This window comes from Mus caroli, unplaced genomic scaffold (assembly GCF_978045245.1).
Source record: "Mus caroli unplaced genomic scaffold, Mus_caroli_1 scaffold_6, whole genome shotgun sequence".
Classification (NCBI taxonomy): Eukaryota; Metazoa; Chordata; class Mammalia; order Rodentia; family Muridae; genus Mus; species Mus caroli.
Window position 1 is genome coordinate 45756459 of NW_028227261.1, and position 23731 is coordinate 45780189.

Consider the following 23731-nt stretch of genomic DNA (forward strand, 5'->3'; position numbering starts at 1 on the left):
AATGAATGGAAACAGGCAACCTGGGGTGGGCTGGGGTGGGGGGCATTCTAGAATGTCCTGGGAAGTAAGATCTGGGAGGTGAGAAACTCTCAGGACTAAAAGGGAGGGACTTTGGCTGAAGTACTGTACAGTGGGGAGAGGGAACTTATAGAGTCCACCTCCAGTAAAGGGACAGAACATCAAGTAGAGGGATGGAATTGCCATGCCACAGCCAAAAGTTCTGACCCAGATCTGTCCCTGTCTGAAGGAACTGCAGGGACAAAAAATGGAGAAGAACCTGAGAGAAAGGAGGTCCAGTGATAGGCCCAAATTGGGATCCAACTCAAGGGAAGGTACAGGGCCTGACACTACTACTGATTCTAAAGTGTGCTTGCAGACTGGAGCCTAGCATGGCTGCCCTCAGAGAGGCCCAACAAGCAGCTAAAAGAGTCAGATGCAGATACCCAACCAATGGAAAGAAGCCAGGGACCCTTATGGTTGAATTAGGGAAAGGCTGGAAGAAGTTATGGAGGAGGGTGACTCCATAGGAAGACCAGCAGTCTCAACTGACCTGGACTCTGGAGATCTCTCAGACACTGAGCCACCAACCCAGCAGCATACACTAGCTGTTCTGAGGCCCCCAACACAAATACAGCAGAGAACTGCCTGATCTGGCCTCAGTGAGAGAAGATGCACCTAAACACCAAGAGAGCCCTGAGACCACAGGCGCAGTGAAGCCTGGCAGGGAGGAGGGGATATTCTCTTGGAGAAGGGGGAGGAGGAATGGGATGGGGACTGTCAGAAGGCTGAGCGGGAGGAGAATAGAGACTGTAAAAAAAAAAAAAAAAAAAAAAAAAGATTAAAGATAATTAAAAACAAACAAACAAGCTAAAAACAAACAAAACCTCTTCTAAAAAATCTGCATAGAGGGTGATGTCCAAATCTGCCAAGCATATTAGAAGAGGCTCAGATAATTAAACAGATAAGCATGCTACAGTTTATGTGTGTGTGTGTGTGTGTATATATATATATATATATATATATATATATATATATATAATATAGCTCTGAGCTTTCCTTTTTTTAGCTCCTAACATCCTCCTCCTGCTTTCACCAAGTGAAAACAGTAGGCAGACTATTTGACAACCTCCTTTAGAAAGGGTGTACCTTTCTCTCTTCCTCTTTCCATCACCAGCCTCTGGTCAGCTTGCTTACCTACTCTGCTGTTTTTCAATTAAAAGCCCCTAAGATTAAAATGGTCCTCAAGAGTTTAAAAAAAAAAAAAGGTGAGTGTGTATTGTTAACTTACAGATACCCTACAGCTATTAACAAATACATACTTCTATTCTCTATGATTGATATGAAAAGCACCATGGCAAATATGGAATACATAGCACCTGTACTTTAATTTCTTAAAGTTTACATCAATTATCCCACTCATTGTCATAAGAAGCTGGTCTGAAGAGCTCCTAGTAACCAAGACATTATACAGACCAACACTCCATTGACAACTGAGGAATGACCTAAAGAACAGAACTGCAGGTAACTTACATGCTTTCATCTGACACACAGGTGCTGGAGATCAACAGATATATGAACTACAAGACAAAGGATAAGCAAGAGCAAGTGATGGAGCACCTGTGTCAGGCAAGGGGGGGAAATCACAGTGCTTCCATCTTGGTGAGGTTTCTAGAGTCCAACAGTATAAAGCAACCCACGGGCCTGCAGTTCCTTGCATTTCCCATCAACAACTAAATAACAGGGAAAGGAAATATGTAGAGTGGAAGGAGAAAAACTAGTTATATAAGATATTCTGGAGCCAAACAAAACCAGACTGCTGCAACACTGCATTCTCATTAAAAGAAAAGAAGCAGTGACAACGCACCCCATCATGAAGAAGTTGAGGCTGCCTCACAGGCCAGCCACTCAGCAAAAACCTCTCAGCAAAAACCTAACATACATATCAACTAATCTGGGAGACTGCAGCATTACAGTGGAAGGTGTGATTCCTTCCACTATACTTTTCTAATAAAAAAATGAATCAGGAGCAATATGACATTGACATTTTCTCAAGATTTGTAAATAGTAAATATGAAAAAGTAAGCAACAAAGTCTGAGAACAGGTATGGAAATACATCTTTGAACATGAAAATACTTGTTTCTGAGAATCTCAACATCTGACTCATTGAAGAAAATGCTCTTAATACAGTGACAAGACACTGGCTAATAATTCCACCCTCTGTCTGGGGTTACTAATGATGTGGTCATACCATGAAAAGAAGTAAGGCATGGGTACAGCAAAAGGTGAACCGAGATACGGGAGACTAATATTAAGGCCACGATATACAAGAATCTTATGCCTGATTAGCAATGGAAACATCTATCTTCAATGAAAAAAGACTAGAATATGAATTATCGTCTCTGACCTCAATGATACTGCAATATCACCATTTGTAAGTTTAGCAAACACTTTATAAATGTTCCTCACATGCAGTATGCCTAAGGAACTGATTTCCACAGCAAAGGAACTGCAGCAATGGGCTTATGTATGAATGTGATTGCCTGTTCTTAGTTAGCTTAAAAGAACAGTGATTTCTAAACATGTAGTTAATATAAATTACAAGATACGACCTCAACATTGAAGGATCCTTCCTAAAGAATAAGGTATATGCTTTAGATTAGTGACCAAAATACAATGATATTTATCAAAATACCAAAAAATAATGGAGTAAGAATTGAACAGCGGTAGTAATTCCTTTGACTACGCCCAATAAAATCACATTTGTGATTATGGCAATTTGGACTATGGTAATTCAGAGATTGTAGATCTCAGGGATATAAAGTTTTCACAATACTTCTGCTGAGTCAGAAATTCAGAATGTCAGTTGACACTAAATCACCAGCAATGGAGAGGTATTAACTAGAGTTTATCTTGATTACCAAGAAAAATATCCTTGGGTTATTGCTATACAGTGGGCTCTGCACTCCAAAGGACTTTGTGGACCATGTCCAGTTAAGAATTTACTAGAAATTTACAACTAATGAAAGACAGATTCATTAAGAATGTTGATTTTTCAAAATGAAGGTTTGTGATGTCATACCAGATTAAAGATACTGACGACTAGTGACATTAGCTGAAAATAAGAAACATAGACTAAATAGACAGAAATACACACACACACACTTTCTTCTTTCAGCATAAACATTAAACCTATCAAAAAGAAACTACCAGGGGCAGATATATCAAACCAACAACAGTATGCACTTTATTTTAATATCATTCATTAATATAAGGATTTTTTGTATATTTGTTCTTGATTTTTTAATAGTGTGTGTGTGTGTGTGTGTGTGTGTTCGTTCATTCGTTTCTTTGCTGCTGCTGTATTAAAATAACCCTGACAAGCACAATTTAGGGGAGAAGGGACTTATTCTAGGTCTAAAGTCCAAGTTCCAGGCTATCACAAGAGAGAAGTAAAGGCAGCGAGAGTTTGAAGAACTAGTCCTATCACATTTATAATCCAGAACAGAAGTAACAAATTACTGAATGCATTCTTTTGCTCAGCTCACCTTCTCTACTCTTACAGAGCTCAGAATTGTCTTGCTAGGAAACAGTACTGCCCGCTTTTAGACTGGACCTGGCTAGATAATTAATATAATCTAGATAACCCCCTAAAGACATTATCAGAGGGCAACCTCAACACAGATAATCAAACACAAGCCCAGAGGCTTGCTCTCTAGATATCAAGTTTGCAAATAATGTTAGCCATCACAGTGTGCATGTGTTTGTGTAGGCACACACATTACCACAGTGCCTGTGTGGAGGACAGAAGACAATTTGTGGAGTCAGTTCTTTTCTTCCACCTTTAAGTGGATTCCCAGTTGTGGTGGTTTGAGTATATATAGCCACCATAAATTTATATGTTTAAATGTTTGGCCCATAGGGAGTGGCACTATTGGGAGGGTGATCTTGTTGCAGTAGGTGAGGCCTTGCTGGAAGAAGTATGTCACTGTGGGAGTAGGCTTTGAGGTCTCAGATGGTTAAGCTCAGGCTCAGTGACATATAGGCTCCTTCTGCTGCTTCCAGATCAAGATATAGAACTCTCAGCTCCTCCTCCAGCACCAATCTAACTGCCATACTTCCCAGCACAACAATAGTAGACTACATCCCTGAGGCTGTAAGCCAGCTCCAATTAAATATTTTTCTTTATAAGAGTTGCCGTGGCCATGGTGTCTCTTCACAGAAAAAAAAAAAAAAAAAATGCCCGTGTGTGTGTGTGTGTGTGTGTGTGTGTGTGTGTGTGTGTGTGTTTCATTTAATCTGTTTTGTCTTAGGATCTACTGTTTGCTCTTTTAACTTTCTCCACATCTTATAATTGAATCCCTACATGAAATTCCTTCAATTTTACATGACTAACAATCGCCTACCAGGTTTTTTGGCTATTAATCCTTAACAAACATGTTTCAAAAATATTTTTCATTTATAAAATGATCAATGGGGCTGAAGAGATGACTCAGTGGTTAAGAGCACTGACTGTGCTTCCAGAGGTCCTGAGTTCAATTCCCAGCATCCTCTTAGTGGCTCACAACCATCCGTAATGGGATCTGATGCCCTCTCTGGCATGCAGGTGTACATGCAGACAGAACACTCATATACATTAAATAAATATTTTTTAAATGATCAAACTATCATTTGACTTCCTCCACTATACTTTTCTAATCAAAAATTTATTTAAAAAAACAAAAAACAAAAAACAAAACAGTCAGATAGTGAAGGCACATGACTAATCCCAGCAATCTAGAAGCAGAGGTAGATGGATCTCTGAATCTGAGGCCAGTCTAGTCTACAGAGCAAGCTATGGGACTAAACAAAGGAATCTCTGTCTCAAAATTAATTAATAAAGTTAAGGCACTGGAAAAAGATGGAAGTCTGGGTAAAATCTAAGAATTTAGACAGGTGAAAAAGATAGGATAATGTTAGGTAATGAAGAAGGATGGCAAGTAAGCAAAAAGACCCATAGTCATGGAAGGATAAAAAGCTAATTATATTTTCTAGTTTCAACTCCATCATAGTTTTATTTGGGTTTGTTTGTTTGTTTGTTTTAATGGTTGGTGTGAGAATTCAGCTTTCTGTATACCAAAGAAACAAGAACTATTGCTGCCTTCCAAAAGAACTGAATATATGTTTTTGAGGCAGGAATTGTGAAAGTTGGATTTTCTTTATAACTCCATTAATCAATAGCACAACAGGAATTAGATAGGACCAGTTTCAATATATTTGTCACTCTGATCCAACTGCTCCAGAAAAGGAGCAGTTTTTAAATGTGTTCTTGGGGAAGAAATTTTCCCCTGTATTCTACTGTTCACAACTATATCAATCATTGTGATACAGTATTGATGAATACATAAATTATCGTTATATTAAAATAAAATATAGTTAAAATAAGAAGCACCATTTTTTAGAAACACTGGTAAGGGGAGGAACATCTATAAAGAAATCTATTTTAGGTCTAAAGGTCAGCCAGCAGAGTGCTCATCTTTTTCTGCAGAGTACTCAGGCTCCAGCAAGTAGTGAGAAAAAGGCAAAGTTAACAGGAATTCTGCATTTATTTATTATTTGAACTTCAAAGAGTCCATTCCAAGGAAAAGTCTTGGGTACACCTCTCAAATAAAAGCACATTTGTTTTCAAGTCAAATTTGTAAATCAATTCAGGTTTTTTAAATGGACATATTACTAAACCGGAATGCTTGAGCACTTACACATGGATGGTATAACATTATATATTCTAAAAGTATAATAACATTCAAGATTCAAAAATAAATCTGGTCTTTTCTAGGTGTTAATATGCTAAGCAATAAACCAATGAAAATACTATATACTTTTCTGGTTCATAAAAGAAGCAATTGATAAACACCACCCACTTAGTAAATAAGCAAAGTACACTATTAACTTACAAAGCTTAACATAACACCTGCTCTCCATCGCTGTAATTAAATATTTCCTTCATAAAAAAAATAAATAAATAAATAAATAAACTACCTCTTAAAGTAGTTTCAGGTGCTGCACAATACTGTCAATCAAGAAACTATTAAGAATATCCAACATACATATATAAACTTGATATGGATGGATAGATGAATCTACGTTTGTCTAAGTCAGTGGTAGCTCTATGTTACCTAATGGGACAGTCCTAGAAAAAAGGACAGAAGACAGGCTGAACCATCTACATCAAGTCACTTCATGCCTTATTATCCTTAACTATAAATCAAGGATAATAGTGTCTGTCTTTATTAATACCTACCTAAAATAATTACTGTACTATTTCAACTTTCTTACCCAAAGGAAAGTATCTCAAAGCACAAGGTCATACTTTCTGATCTTCAAAAAAAAAAAAAAAAAACAATAAAGAAATGTTAATTTCCCTTTATAATTTTTAAAAGCATATTTACTTGTTTGTGTATTTGTTTGTGGGAGGAGGGTGCACATGTGGCACACACACACACAAAAGTAGATCCAGCAATGATCATATAGAGGTCAGTGGACAAACTATGGGAGCTGGTCCTTTCTTTGCACTATGAGGATTCCAAGAATAAACTCCAAAAAGTTTTATAACTTCAAGATAACTACATATCAACACATCTAAAACTGCTCAGCAACTATTTACTATTAAAACTTCTATAACTCATGATAGTATTTTATACCATACAATTTTCAAGATATATAAATAGGATAGATAATGTGATGGTTATTTTGAATTATTAACTTGACACAATCTAGAATTCCCTGAGAAAAGATGCTCAATATGAGACTACCTAGATCAGGTTGGCCTCTAGGCACCCCTGTAAGGGACTGTCTTGATTATATTAGCTGATATGAGAAGATCCAGCCTAAATTAAGTGGACAGCACCCTTTTGTGGGTTTGGGTCCTAGACTTTAAATCAGAGTGGATTAAAGCAAGGTGAACAGCAAGCATGCACACACTTATCCCTCCCTGCTTTTGATAGTGGATGTAATGTGACTGGCTGTTTTAAGCTCCTACTGCCTTCACTTCCCTTTTATGATAAGACTATAACCTGGAATTGTAGCCTAAAATAAGCTCAACAAGAAAAATGAAGCTGAGATACATAGAAATACCTATTGCTAAAGCATTTGGTTCTGTTCTTCCATTAAAGTATAAACCAAGAATTGAGTCTATATAAACTACATTTAATTTAAATCACTTACAAAGCAGTTACCTTTAAGTGACCACATACACATCTAGCACTGTGTCGTCTGCCTTTAGCACTAAACTATGGAAAAGGACAAGAAGCCTTTTTATTTTCTTTTGTCAGCACACACAGAGCCATTTTCAGTTAGGAAAATCCACAATGATTTTTAAACTAAAGAACATAGGAAGAAAATAGGTACAGCTTACTAGATACAACTTTCTTCTTCTACAAGCATTTTTATTCCTCATAAAAAAAAAACAAAAACAAAGATAGCTAATAAAACACCCACTCTTATCGAATTGAGACCCTAGACACTATAGTACTTACTACAGGAGAGTAAATTTCTCATCATTAAAAAAAATAAGCAAAACCATCATTTGTAAAAAGAGAGATAGAACATTTCCAGGGAAAAAGAAATTTTTACCATAGCAAAGGCTATGAAATGTAAGTAAGTCCAATGTGTCTTCAGAAGCCACTGGCTAAAACCTCCAAAGGAAACAATAGCACAAAATGCGGTAACAGCATTTATTCAAGATGAAATTGGAGTGCTATTTAGTAGTCTAAAACTTCCTAAATCAAGTTTATAAAGTTGAGCATGAAGGAAGTTCCTATAATTATCCGGTTTGTTTTTCTGGACAAGAGCTTTAATACAGCTAACTGAATGTTCGCTTCCAACCAAAAACAACAAAAAGCTGCTACAACAGACTTTGGCTATCAGCCATATTTACTCTGGATCAAACAGGAGACAAATTTTTAAGGGGGAGTTGGAAAATAGCTTTCCATTAATCATTAAGAGTGGCATGGGCATCAAACAGACTTTTTCTTCCATCCTAAATATAGTTTCCTACCAAGTATAACACAATTTTACATTCAGGTTGAATTTTTTATGCTATTAAACAGCACTTTTCTTTCTCTCCACAACTATTCCTAGTCCCCTATTCCTGTTTGCCTCATCTGCACTTAGCAGGTCATGTTTCCGTGACTTAGAAGTCCCAGCCACAAACTCAAACCAAGAGTCTGAACTGAGAATTAAACTCTGCTTGGAAGAAAAAACGGTTTCTATCTCCTATGACTTTATACTAAGTCATTTTAATCCAGAATTTTAATCCCACTTTAAGAAGAAAAAATAAAATCACCCACTTCTTTTTAAATATATTTTAAAACATTATAATTCTCTTTCAAAAATCATCTTTCAAGTTTACCTTTGTGTCTTTGGACACAAAGCCAATAACATCAATCCATAGGTTATCAGTGGATATTTCATGTACAGTAATATTTCAGTGCTCTGGGATGTGTCATTAGTAAAGAGTTACTGAAATTGTTAAGGCTGTCCAGAGTTAGAAGCCAACTAGGAAAGGGGAACGACCTGTAGTAAGCTTGGAGCTAAAGCCTGACACGTCAGGGGAAATCATACTCTGCAGCTATGGAGTCCTGTCTTCTTTTCAGTTCCTTCCAGCTTATGACTAAAAGGATGCTTTGGAAAGTTTTCTTTAAAATTTAAAAGTAAACAACTCACTTGAAAGGTTGTTATTATCTAACTAGCAAAAAATATAGAGATTTTTATAGTTAAAATACCTGTCACACCAGCACTTGGGAGATAAAGTAGGAGAGAGAATATTTGAAGGCCAGACGTAGCTACCTAAGCAGCCCAAGGCAGATGAGTATGCATGGGACTTTGCTCCAAAAAAGGAAGGGAGTGGGTATTGGAAACTTTAGAGAATTACCTACATTAGAGAACTAGTTAGCAAATGATACAAAAGAATAATGCCTGTATTATTGACTAAAAGTCTAAAGCTCCAATCAAGGTGATTCCAGGAGCCAGCAATAACAGATGGCTTAGCCACTGACGCGGCTGCACTGCAGAGGACTTGGTCTTGGTTCCCAGCAGTCACATGATAGCTTACAACCATCTGAATCTTCAGTCCCGGTTCCCCGGTATCAATGCTGACTTCAGGCCTGACTCTGCTGGCATTGCATGCAAATGCTACACTTACAAATACGCAAGCAAACACTCATACACATAAAATAAAAATAAAACTTCTTTTTAAAAGATAAACCAAAAAATTGGTAACTTTTTCTTCTCCATCTGATAAACTGTCATCAGATTATTAAATGTTTTATTTATAACATACCTTTGTAGAATGCCATTTTCCTGGGGTATTACACCATTGATAGCTGCCTGTAATGAAAAAAACAAAAGAGAATTTAACAAAATAGGCAAGTGGACTGAATAATACCATAAGAGGAAATAAATATACCTTGAAATAATTTATTTAAACAAAATACTGAATGTTCCCTTAATGATAAGCATCTTCTGTTAAGTGCTTCTACTTTACCATAATAAAATACAGTATTTGGGGGGGGGGGGACGACTATGTCAAATAACAACGGCCCCACATGGACCAATCAGTATGAACTCTCCAAGTTGGACCTTGAGTAAACTCAACTTGAAATGACTGGAACTATGTTCTTCTAACAAAACTACTCAAAAGGTCATTTTCTTTTTTAAGTCAACTGTTGGACCAATTGTTCACTGGCTTCCCTAATAGCCTGACTCTTCAAATGTTCTTTTAAATCTGTGAGCCTTTCTTCATACTGATAATTTCTGCTTCCTACCTCCCTATTCCCACACATCTACTTTATATTCAAATGATTCAAGTATAATCTGAGATTTTAAAAGGTGAGTTGTGGGCTGGAGAGATAGCTCAGAGCACTGGTTAAAAGCATTGAGTGCTCTTCCAAAGGTCCTGAGTTCAAATCCCAGCAACCACATGGTGGCTCACAACCATCTGTAATGGGATCTGATGCCTGTCTGAAGACAGCTACAGTGTACTTATATATAATGAATAAATAAATCTTTAAAAAAAAAAAGGTGAGTTACCAGACTGATTATATAGAAATGCAACTAAATACTAAAACTAATACATTTCAAGTACACAATTTGTACACAAATAAAAAAGGATTTCAAACACCATTTGAAAATAAAAATGATAAATGCATTTCTATGTAGCAATATATATTATAAGCAGATCAAATTAATAGTATAACTCTTGCAAGTTCCATGTTTGGAAAACTTATATAAGAGAGGAATAATTACTGCAATATTAGCATTGTTTCATCAACTATCCACTTTTTTCCACCTGTGGAAAATACTGGGAGTACAGAAATCATTCGATTTTTGTTCAAGTTGTTTCTACACAGTATGTCACAAACTAGTTTCAAACTACCTAGGTAACGGATACTTAATCCATGGATCACTAGTATTTTAGCATCCACAATTCCCATCTTGCCGTTATGTTTATTTTTCCAACACAACAAAAATGCTCTTTCTTTCATTTATAATGACTCCTTATATACAATCTAGCCAACATTTTTTTAGTTATTAACCTAAAACTGTCTGGGTACTAGTACAACAGTTTTGAGCAAGGTCGATTCATATTCTTCTGGAAATCAATTATGTCCTAAGAAGAATGATACTGTTATGAGAATTCTCTTCCCATACCAGCATTATCACGTATAACATCAATTAGAGCTGAAGAAGTCCATCATGCCCACATCCTTGGTCTCTCCACACAACTAGTGATGTTCACAAACGCTGAGTAAAGTAAAACCTTTTTCTTCTCAAAACTGACATAGTATGCTGCTATAGGTATGAGTCATTCACTTTAAAGTTATGGGGGGAAACAGCAATCCTACTTTAGATAGATAGCCAAAGGAACTAAAAGCAATCTGAAAGAGATATATGCACACCCATGTTCAGTCACACTATTCACAGTGGCAACAAAGTGACTAAAATTCTCATCACTGAACAAATCAGCAAATGTAAACAGTATGCACATACTGTAAGTAAAATACTATTCGCCCTTAAAAAAAGAACAAAAGTCTGTCCTGTTACAACATGTACAGGCTGTGAAAACATTAAACCAAGTAAAACAATCAGTCACTCACAGACACAGGCAAATACTGTATGAGGTACCTAATGAAAAGAGTAAAATTCATAGACAAGCAGAATGGTAGTTGCTGGGAACTTTGGGAAGGAAAAGGAAGGCCTGCCACTAACGAGCACACAATTCTAGTCTGGGAATGGAAACGGCTTCTGGAGCTCTGCTTCACATCAGTTAAACACCCGTATTCTCATAGGCAAATCTGCAAAACTCGGTTCTACAGCAGAGCATTTATGTATGTGTGTGCTAAGTAAATTAACACACACATATATACTATGTATATATATATAGTGTGTGTGTGTATGTATATGTGTGTATATATATGTGTGTGTGTATGTATATGTGTGTATATATATGTGTGTGTGTCTATGTATGTGTGTGTGTGTGTGTGTGTGTGTGTGTGTATATATCTCACACCTTGTGCACAGCCACATGAGGTCTGTTCCACTCACAGTTCCTGCCTCACTTGCCTCCCAAGATCTCTAGGATCTGCTGGTCATGATAGCAGGCCTATCACACTGCTATGGGTAGGTAGGCAAGGCCAGAACGGCATCTTACTAATCACTGGTGATGTTTAAGTATCACTGACAAAAAGTGTACACATTCAAGCAGTACATGTGATGAGTTGACATGGAGTGTGCTTTGTATTGATCAACTACTCCTAAGCACAAGGTCTACCCTGGAGGGTGGGTTATACAGCCAGAGTCACTCCATTTTCCCTCTACCAGCAGTTATCAATTAATTATAAACAGCTTCTTAGTCAGGGACTGTTGTGGATTTGGTCTAATGCTGAATCAGTATGTTAATTTGGTCCCCAATATTGCATGAGAATCAGCTGGTAAGATACTGAGGGACCCTGGCCCCAATTGGTTTTGATTGGTAAATGAAGTTACCGGCAGCCAATGGCTGGGCAGAGAGACAGAGATGTGGCTTTAGGATTCCCAGGCAAGGGACTGAGGAAGGGAGCAGGAAGAGAGATGCCACCATGCTGGAAAAGGAATAGAAGCCATGCCTAAGGTGTGCTGGACAGAGAATGTAACTGTCATGGAGGTGTTGAGGAACTCAACCCGAGAGGGCTGCAGGTAGGTCCAGGGCATCCAAGATAGAATATAGGTTTTGGTAAGTACTAACTCTGGGATATCAGAGGGGAGAGGTTTAGCCATGTGGAGGTTTAGAAGTGGCCCAACCATTGAGCTGTTTAAGGCATATTAAAATATAAAGGTTTTGTGTTGTGTGCGTGCATGTGTGTCTGTATGTGATTCTGTGTGTGTCTGTGTCTGTCTGTCTGTCTTTCAGGAATCCAGAACATTGGGCGGATAGCAAGGAATGTGCCACTGCCACCACCAGGATTGATTTAAGTAGAGTCATTTGGGTACAGCTACAAGAGATTAGTTTTTGGCACCCTGCTTTTAGAATGTCATAGGTATTATTCTCTGAGCCAAAGTGTCACCATCTTCATGAGACTGACTATGCTTACTTGTAAGACTACACCACACTCAGACTTGTAGATTTCAGACATTCTCTCCTAGGGTGGAATCAGGGAGAATCACTGTCCCCTCAACCCGAGTATCCAGGTCCTCTTCTCAGTCATTTGTATGGCCTAAGGGCCTTGGAGAGCAGGGCCACAATATACAGGCTAAGGAAGACTAGGAAAAGAGGATTCTATGCAGCTTTGGGAAGTCATCATCCAGGAAGGGTAAAGACTTTCCAGTGTAGCTGCTTTGGGGATCACCCATGTTCATGTCCTGTCCTCACCTAAACCCAATGAGCTCACTGGCTCCCGAGGATGAACTGATAAAATCATACTTGGTTTGTCATAAAGACCTGAGGAGGAAAGAGAGACATTATTAAGATTTCACCCAGGGTAAGAATTTTAGTGATGGGCTCTACCACTTCTTAACAGCACCAGGGTTGTCACTATGCCTTAAACACATGGCATTGAAAGTCAGGTATCCAAACTATGGCAGATGGTAACAAATATTGGAACATGACAGACTACAGCTGCAATTCAAGTTTGTAGTGTGGTTGGTGAATAGCATAGATATGATGCATTTTAACAGGGGGGGGGAAGATATAAACTGCATTATTCAAACTATTTTCTTTGCCATCTTTATACTATCAATGAAAAAACTGTCTTTTTAGAAAGCTCACTCTGGTAACAGTGAAGATTTACCTAAAGGTAACAGAAAAGACAGATTAAGTAGATTCTTTCAGTAATCCAAATTGTGACTTAGGCAACAGTAGTATCTTAGAGAGAAAAAGAAACAGCACTTAGGTACAGTGAAAGTAATGTAGACTAAAGAAAGTTGAAGACCTAAATTAAAAATCTCAGAATAAAACTTAGACCAAGGTCTGGTGAGATGGCTCAGTGGGTAAGAGCACCCAACTGCTCTTCCGAAGGTCCAGAGTTCAAATCCCAGCAACCACATGGTGGCTCACAACCATCCACAACGAGATCTGGCGCCCTCTTCTGGAGTGTCTGAAGACAGCTACAGTGTACTTATATATAATAAATCTTTTAAAAAAAACAAAAACAAAAACTTAGACCAAATCAATTAATTTCTTTAAGATCATTTCCTAATCTTTATTATGAAAGATAAAATTGGTTATATCATATACACATGATGGCTACTGGGGGAAATTTTAGGTAAAATTTGTGGAAGGAGGGGAGTTTTTTTTTTTGGCATGTATATTGTCTCCCCTCCCCCTCCCCCCCCCAAAAAAACCCACTATAAAACAAGAATAAGAAAAGAAAAAAAAAAAAAAAAAACCTGCAACACTACAAGCAAGGTAGTAGTGGTGCTAGCCTTTAATACCAGCACTCAGGAGGCAGAGGCAGGGGCAGGCAGATGGCATCTCAGACAGATCTCTGTGAGTTCCAGGACAGCTAAGGCTACAGAAACTATTTAAGGAAACACAAATTCAAAAGTCAAGCATGGTGACTTAGGGTTTCCAATGCTGTGAAGAGACACCATGACTAAGGCAACTCTAACAAAAGACAACATTTAATTGGGGCTGCCTTACAGATTCTGAAGGTCAGTTCATTATCAACAAGGCAGGAGCATAGAAGCATCCAGGCAGGCATGGTGCTGAAGAAGTGGATTTCTACATCTTGTTCTAAATACAACCAGGAAAAGACTGACTTCTAGGCAGCTGGGAGCAAAGTCTCAAAGTCCATTCCCACAGTAACACACTTTCTCCAATAAAGGCACATCTCCTTATTGTGCCACTCCCTAGGTCAAGCATATTCAAACCACCACACATGGTAGTATGAAAGTGCTACTGAATTTGCTACGTTTCTAAAATATAGACCTTTGAGTACAGAGGCTATTGACATGTACAATGATAACCTTAATTTTGACATCAGGAAAAATAAGCCTCTCTGTTAAAAAGCATATTAGTCAACATACTAGTAGCAATGTAGCAATACCTTAGAGATATGCAAATATATCTTCATAGATACTTTCTATATAGCTGGTTGTCACAGATTGATTAAAGGTATAAAATAATGCACTGCCCTAGCTGTATTGATGAATAAGCTTATCAAATCAAGTTGCAGATCACTTACATCCTTTCAACAATTATACATTCTCTTTTCTTATTGTTCTATGTGAGCATATAGTCCCTGTATTGTGTACAGGTGTGAAAAGATGACCGTGCAAATATGTTCACATGCATGTAGTGGAGGCCCAGTGGTCAAAGTCCATTTTCTTCTACCATTCTTCACCTCATTTTTGGAGACAGGGTCACTAGCTGAACCAGGGCATCAGCCTCCCGGGCTACTGACATATACCACCACATCCTGCTTCCCATGTGGGTACTGTATCCAGCCTCAGGTCCTCACACTTGTGGGATAGATAGTCCTTTACTAACTGAGCCTCCTCCCCAGCCCTAAGTACACAGTCTCTTTAGGGCAGCATTCTGAGTTGGCCTGTCTGTTCTGAAGTAAGAGGAACAGACATCAATTGCTAAGTATTAAAAAGATAGTAGAAGGAATGTACTGTTTCAGCTTCAAGTGATCTTAGAAAAGTTGTGCTGTGGTTAGTTTGGACTTACAATGTTCCCCAAAGGTCTATGTGTTCCAAGGTTGAAATCTGGGGGAGGGAGGTAGTAAAAGTTTTAAGAGACAGAGGCTAACAGAAAGTCTTCAGGTCACTAGGAGCATGTCATTTAAAAGGTTAGGAAATCCAGAACCCTTCTTTCCTTTTTCCTTTCCTTTCCTTTCCTTTCCTTTTTTCCTTTTCTTTTTCCTTTCCTTTTTCTGTTCCCCTCCCCTCCCCTCCCCTCTCCTCTCCTTTTCTTTTCTTTCCTTTTCTTTCTGCCCAGGACATGTGTTACAGTTAAAATCTGCTGTTCAATCACAGGTCTAAAACAATCGAGTACATAGAGAGAAACCCACAGGAAACTTAATAAAAGTAAGCCTTAAGAAATAGTAATAAACATGACATATTTGAAATTATAGCCTACTTGACTGAATTATATTTAAAGTCATATACATACTCATTACTGGCAATGTAAATGGTAGAAGGCTTTTAATACTAAGCTAAAGAAAAAAGTTTAAAATCAATAACCAAGCTACACAAATAAGCTTCCCAAGCTGGGAGGTAACTCAGTGGATAAAGGTACTTGCCACAAGGTATACTGACCAGTGTTCAGGTCTCTGCAGACTCATGTAAATACCAGGATGGTATAGTGGCACAACAGCAATCCCAGTGCTTGCAGGTCAGAAACAGAGGACCACTCTCGAACCCCCTAAATACACCAGTGAGATAAACTGGCTACATAGGAGCACTGTGGTTCAAGTTAAAGATTCTATACAGTATATAATTTAAAAAGCAATTGATGCCGGGCGTGGTGTGCACGCCTTTAATCCCAGCACTCGGGAGGCAGAGGCAGGCGGATTTCTGAGTTCGAGGCCAGCCTGGTCTACAGAGTGAGTTCCAGGACAGCCAAGGCTACACAGAGAAACCCTGTCTCGAAAAAAAAACCAAAAAAAAAAAAAAAAAAAAAAAAAAAAAAAGCAATTGATAAAGAGATCCAACATGAAACTTTGGTTTCAAATGTACTCCCACACTTATGCACCCATTCACATTTAAACAAGCACATATGCACAGACAAATATACACAAAGGAGAGAGAGAGAGAGAGAATGAGAATACCACTATTCAATTTCCTGTAACTGAAGTATACATAGCCAAAAATAATTACAAGTATGTTGGTAATTAACTCTACAGTAATGGGTATCTAAAAAACTATGGAACTATGTTGTCAGTTGTTTATTGATGCTTTATGAAGTTCAGTTCATGCACCCAATTCCACCCATCTCCCCATCCTTCATATTGCCCTCAGCCGTTGCAACCCCACCCCGTAAGAAAACAATGAATAAAAATAGAAATTAAAAAAAGGTAAAGAAATGGAAGCTGAGCCAGGCGTGGTGGCGCAGGCCTTTAATCCCAGCACTCGGGAGGCAGGCAGAGACAGGCAGATTTCTGAGTTCCAGGCCAGCCTGGTCTACAAAGTGAGTTCCAGGACAGCCAGGGATACACAGAGAAACCCTGTCTCGAAAACAAACAAAAAGAAAAAGAAAACAAAAAAGAAATGGAAGCTGAGATGTTGTCGTGGTGTACCACACAGAATACTCTTCTGCCCAGCTTGACTGCAAGTGTTCATCACAGTGAGTCTGGTTCAAGGCCTCTGGCTTCGGTTACACTATCAATACTGAATCCTCACCTGGACTACTCCCAAATAATCTGTTGTTGCCCTGTGTCATGGAGATCCTGAAGCTTTGGATCTAGGACTGAGCCCTTCACCCACTCCAGCAGATCATCAATGGGGTCTATGTTGGAGTGAGCCAACTCCAGGCCCCCAATCTAGGCCTGGGTGGAAACTAAACTGGCCAGCCCAGCAGCTCTCCAGCTCCACAAACCAGGTCCAGCTCTACTGTGCTGCCCAGGTGAGGGACAGAGCCAGCTCTCCTGAGAAATGCAACTGGTGAGGAGTGGGGCCAGCTTCCCTGCATCAACGCCACCAAAGCCAGATCCACAGTGCTTCCCAAAAGAAGGAACGGGGCCAGCTCTCTCGATTGTGGTAGTCATGTTGCCAGTTTTTAAAAATGTGGAGAGATTTTTACCATTGCTTTTTTTTTTCTTTTTAAGAAATAGAGCAAGTAGATATTTAAGAGAAGTTGAGTTCCTACAAAATCAATGAGATATAAAAATAAACATATCTGAAGCACAAAAACTGCTAAAACATCAAATTTAAAATAAGTCAAATAAAACTTCAAAAATATTTTCATTAAAAAGATGAAAACAGCCAGGCGTGGTGGCGCACGCCTTTAATCCCAGCACTCAGGAGACAGAGGCAGGCGGATTTTTGAGTTCGAGGCCAGCCTGGTCTACAAAATGAGTTCCAGGATAGCCAGGGCTATACAGAGAAACCCTATCTCAAAAAAACAAAAAAAGAAAAAAAGAAAAAAGAAAACAGCCAGGCAGAGGCAGGCGGATTTCTGAGTTCAAGGCCAGCCTGGTCTGCAGAGTGAGTTCCAGGACAGCTAAGGCTACACAGAGAAACCCTGTCTCAAAAAACAAAAAACTAAACAGGGAGAAGAAGAAGGAGAAGGAGAAGAAGAAAGAAAAGAAAGAAGAAAGAAGAAAGAAGAAAGAAGAAAGAAGGAAGAAGGAAGAAGGAAGAAGAAAGAAGAAAGAAGAAAGAAGAAAGAAGAAAGAAGAAAGAAGAAAGAAGAAAGAAGAAGAAGAAATAATAATAATAATAATATCAATATGGGCTGGAGGAGTGGCTCAGCAGTTCAGAGCACTGACTGTTCTTCCAGAGGTCCTGAGTTCAATTCCCACCAACCATATAGTGGCTCACAATAATCTAAAATGGGATCTATTCCTCAGTTTTGGTATGCTTAAAGACAGGACACTCATCTACATAAAATAAATAAATAAGCTTAAAAAATAAATATCAATATATATGAATTTATATATTAACATCTTTCTTTAAAACATAAAACTATAAGCCAAACTTTATTTATTTAAAGATTAATTTCTACTGAATAGCACTGTGCTCTTCAAAATTGGTGGCAATAATTAAAAAAATTATGTAGGAATTTTAACTACTACATACTATTTTCTTTTCCAAGTACACACTGATGTATGTCAATTAATCTTTGGAAGCAGCAGAAAGATCTATGAAGTCATCACATTTACAGGTGTTGCTGAAAGACTGGCTTTCCTGCTCTGGTATTTTGTTTAAACCACTGTCAGCAATAGAAATAAATTAAATATCATAGGACAGTCTGAAAAAATATGTAAAGCTTTTGAAAAAGCTTTAAAAAGTATCACACATGGTTCCCTGAGCTCCATCACCTAGCCTGCAGCACTGCTGGCCAACACAAGCAGGTCTACCTATCCCCAGAAACATACAGGTTAGACCCCTCCTCTCCAATCCCAAGCCTACAAGGTCCCTCTGGGACAGAATCAACAGCAGTGAGCTGAGCTATGTCCCCTGAGTTCCAAACTATAAGGTCCACAGGTCTGCCTGCCTTGACGGAGGAGGTCTGAGGGGCCCAAGATTTGCCTAGGACATACACAGCAGAGGTGAGCAGCATGCTGTTTCCTGAATTCCACTGTCAGGCCCATGACTCTGCCTGCTCTCCAAGGAGTCTGGCCAGTATCAGGTACATCCAGTCAACACCAGGGACAAGCAGATGGCTAATGGCGTGTGCAAAAACACAATCAACAAGAGCAAGGGCAATATGGCACCACCAGAGCCTAGCTTTCCTACTACAGCAAGCCCTAGATATCCTAACACAGCTGAAGCACAAGACCTTAAATATGATCTAATAAACATGACAGGGGCATTTAAAGAGGAAATGAATAAATCCCTTAAAGAAATACAATAAAATTGTGAAGAAAATGAATAAAAATGTTCAAGACCTGAAAATGGAAATCGAAGCAATACAGAAAACACAAACTAGGGGCTGGAGGGATGGCTTAGAGGTTAAGAGCAATGACTGCTCTTCCAAAGGTCCTGAGTTCAAATTCCAGCAACCACATGGTAGCTCACAACCATCAGTAATGAGATCTGATGCCCTATTCTGGTACATCTGTACTTAGATATAATAATAAATAAATCTGAGAGAGAGAGAGAGAGAGAGAGAGAGAGAGAGAAAACACAGAGGCAATCCTGGAGATGGAAAACCTAGGGAAAACAACAGAAACTACAGATACAAGCATCACCAATAGGATGACAGAGATATAAAAGAGACTCAGCCTGGCGGTGGTGGCGCACGCCTTTAATCCCAGCACTCGGGAGGCAGAGGCAGGCGGATTTCTGAGTTCGAGGCCAGCCTGGTCTACAAAGTGAGTTCCAGGACAGCCAGGGCTACACAGTGAAACCCTGTCTCAGAAAAAAAAAAAAAAAAAAAAGACTCTCAAGCATAAAAGATATGAAGAAATTGATAAATCAGCCAAAGAGAATGTTAAATCTAAAAAGTTCTGACACAAAACATCCAAGAAAACTGGAACACTATAAAAAAACCAAACCTAAGAATAAAAGGAATAGAAGGAGAAGACGCCCAGCCCCAAGGACCAGAAAATATTTTCAACAAAATTATAGAAGAAAATGTCCCCAACCTAAAGAAAAGGATGCTTATAAACATACAAGAAGCTTTCAAGACCAAAGATTTGGAGCAGAAAAAAATCTTTCAGCCACAAAATAAACACTAAATGCACAGAACAAAAAAAAAAAAAAAAAAAAATTCAAAGCTGAAAGGGAAAAGGAAACAAGTAACATATAAAGGCAGACCTACTAGTATTATACTCAACTTCTCAACAGAGACTCTAAAAGTCAGAAGGCCTGGGAAGATGTCTTACAGATTCTAAGAGACCACATATGTCATCTCAGACTAAACTTTTAACTACCTTATATGGAGAAAACAAGATACTCCAGGACAAAACCAAATTTAAACAATATTTATCCACAAGTCCAACCCTACAGAAATACTAGAAGGAAAACTCCAACCCAAAAAGGATAACTATACCCAAGAAAATGCCGGAAATAAATAACTCCACACCAGCAAAACCAAGGAAAGGGAAGAGTGTGTGTGTGTGTGTGTGTGTGTGTGTGTGTGTATGTATGTATATGTGTGTACACACACATATACACACACACATTACCACCAACATCAAAATAAAAAGGAATTAACAACTGGTCATTAATATCTCAATGTCAATGAACTCAATTCCCCAATAAAAAGACTCGGGCTAACAGAATGGATACAAAAACAGGATCTAGTATTCTGCTGCATAAAGAACCACACCTTCTCAACAAAGATAGACATCACCTCTGAATAAAGGGCTGCAAAGACATTTTCCAAGCAATCAGACCCATGAAGCAAGCTGTATATTAACCATTCTAATATCTAACTAAATAAATGTCCTACCAAAATTAATCAAAAAAAAATGGAGAAAGACACTTCATACTCATCAGAGAAAAAAAAATCCACCAAAATAACACTGCAATTCTGAATATCTATGCCCCAAATGCAAGGGCACCCACAATCATAAAAGAAACATTACTAAAGCTTAAATCACAAATCAAACAAGACACAATAATAGTGGAAGATTTTAACACCCCACTATTACTGATGGTCAGGTCATCAAAACAGAGAAATAATGAAACTAACAGCACTTATTAGTCAAATGGACCTGACATATCTACAGAACATTTTAGCCAAACATCTTGAACCTCACAAAACCTTCTCCAAAACTGACCACATAGTCAGTCACAGAGTAAGCCTCCACATACGCAAGAAAACACTGAGCACATTCAAAGAATCTTCAAAAGCCTGTACTCCACAAAATTGGAAAATCTGAATGAAACGGATGATTTTCTTGATAGATCCACTTACCAATGTTACATCATGATCAGGTAAACCATTTTAATAGTCCTATAGCACTTAAGGAAATAGAAGCAGTCATTAAAAATGCCCCAACCAAAAAAAAAAAAAAAAAAAAACCCAGGGCCATATGGTTTTAGTGCAGAACTCTACCAGACTTTCAAAGAGCTAATGCCAATACGCAACTACTCTACAAAATAGAAAACAAGAAACATTGCTGTCTTAGGATTTCTATTCCTGCACAAACATCATGATCAAGAAGCAAGCTGGGGAGGAAAGGGCTTATTCTGTTTACACTTCCACATCATCACCAAGGAAGTCAAGACTGGAACTCAAGCAGGTCAGGAAGCAGGAGCTGATGCAGGGGCCAGAGAGGGACCTTACTTACTGGTTTGCTTCTCCTGGCTTGCTCTACTTGCTCTCTTATAAAACCCAAGACTACCAGCCCAGGATGGTATCACCCACAATGAACCCTTTGATCCATTAGATCACTAATTGAGAAAATGCCTTACAGCTGGATCTCATGGAGGCATTTCCTCAACTGAAGCTCCTTTCTCTGTGATAACTCCAGCTTGTGTAAAGTTGACACACAAAACCAACCTATACAATTGCCAAACTCATTCTATGAAGCCACAGACACCCTGATACCTAAACCACACAAAGACTCAACAAAGAAAGAGAATTTCAGACCAATTTCCCTTATGAACACTGATGCAAAATACCCTATGAAGGTTTCACATACCAAATCCAAAAACACATCAAAAACATCATCTACCATGATCAAGTACATTTCATCCCAGAAATGTAGGGACGATTCAATATACAAAAATATAACAATGCAATCCACCATATAAACAAACTAAAGAGAAAAAAAACTCTTGACCATTTAATTAGATGCTGAAAAAGCCTTTGACAACATCCAATACTCCTTCATGTTAAATATCTTAGAGAGATTGGGGATATAAGGTGCATACCTAAACACAACAAAGGTAATATACAGCAAGCCAATAGCCAACATCTAAATTAAATGGAGAGAAACTTAAAGCAATTCAACTAAAGTCAGGAACAAAATAAGGCTGCCTACTCTCTGTGTATCTATTTAATACAGTACTTGAAGTTCTAATGGAGCAATAAGACAACAAAAGGAGACCAAGGGATACAAATTGGAAGAAAGAAGTCAAAGTATCACTACTTGCAGATGACAAAATACTATATATACATAAGTGATCCCAAAAATTCTACCAGAGATAAATACCTTCAGCAAAGTGGCTGGATACAAAATTAACTCAAAAAGATCAGTAGCCTCCTTTATACAAATGATACATGGGCTGAGAAAGAAATTAGGAAAACACCACCCTTCACAATAGCCACAAGTAATATAAAATATCTTGGTTTAACTCCAACCAATCATGTGAAAAAGACCTATTTGACAAGAACTTCAAGTCTCTGTAGAAAGAAATTGAAGAAGACACCAGAAGATAGAAAGATCTTCCATGCTCACAGATCCATGGATTAACATTATGAAAATGGCCATCTTAGAGAAAGCGATCTACCAATTCAAAGCAATTCCAAACAAATTTCCAACACAATTTTTTTACAGACCCTAAAAGAGCAATTCTCATTTTCATATGGAAAAACAAAAACCCAGAATAGTGAAAACAATCTTGAACAATAAAAGAACTTGTAGAATCACCATCCCTGACCTCAAGCAGTACCACACAGCAATGGTAGTAAAAACTGCATGGTATTGGCATAAAAACAGACAAACTAATCAATGGAATTGAATCAAAAACCCAAAAGTAAACCTATACCTATGGACACTTGATTTTTGACAAAGCCAAAACCATACACTGGAAAAAAGAAAGCATAAATGGTGCTGGTCTACCTGGATGTCTGCATGAAGAAGACTGTAAATAGATGCATGTTTTTCACTCTACACAAAATTCAAGTCCAAGTGAATCAAAGACCTCAACATAGAATGAGATACAATAAATCTAATAGAAGAGAAAGTGGGGAATAGCCTTGAATTGATTGACACAGGAAACAACCTCCTGAGCAGAACACCAATAGCTCAGGCTCTAAGATCAACAACTAATAAATGGGACTTCATGAAACTAAAAGGTTTCTTTAAGGCAAAGGACACCATCATTAGAACAAAACAACAGGAACAACAATATGAACTAACCAGTACCTCCCAGAATTTGTGTCTGTAGTTGCATATGTAGCAGAGGATGGCCTAGTTGGCCATCAATGAGAGGAAAGGCCCTTAGTCTTGCGAAGATTATATGATATGCCCCAGTACAGGGGAATGAATGCCAGGTCCAGGAATCGGGAGTGGGTGGGTTGGGGAGCAGGGCAGGACGGAGGGTATAGGGGACTTTCAGGACAGCACTGAAATGCAAATGAAGAAAATATCTAATAAAAAAAATTTTGAAAAGGAGAAAAAGAACAAAAGAACAGCTTACACAATGGGGAAAAGATCTTCATTCTACAATGCAGACAACAAAAGGAGCTAAGTAATAAGGAAAGCCCAAGGGAGGATGCAATCAAAAGCTGCTGCTAAGGTGATTCAAGGGAGTGAGGGTCCACCCTAAGCTGGCAGATGAACTGGTAGTGTCATCCACATGGCAAAGATACACAAGCAAATGAGTAGTGACATCTTCCAACGTAGTTTCAAAGAGCCACAAGGCTAATAAGCA

The 23731-nt window shown here is 38.3% G+C and overlaps 1 protein-coding gene across 1 annotated transcript in view; it reads right to left on the reverse strand.

Annotated features, from left to right (window-relative positions):
• The window catches only part of Faf1 (Fas associated factor 1), a 298892-nt gene that overhangs the window by 236639 nt on the left and 38522 nt on the right, over positions 1–23731 (reverse strand). Inside the window, exon 3 of the mRNA XM_021160394.2 lies at positions 9318–9364. Within this exon, the coding sequence (XP_021016053.1) occupies positions 9318–9364 (47 nt within the window). The remainder of the gene's footprint in view (positions 1–9317; positions 9365–23731) is intronic.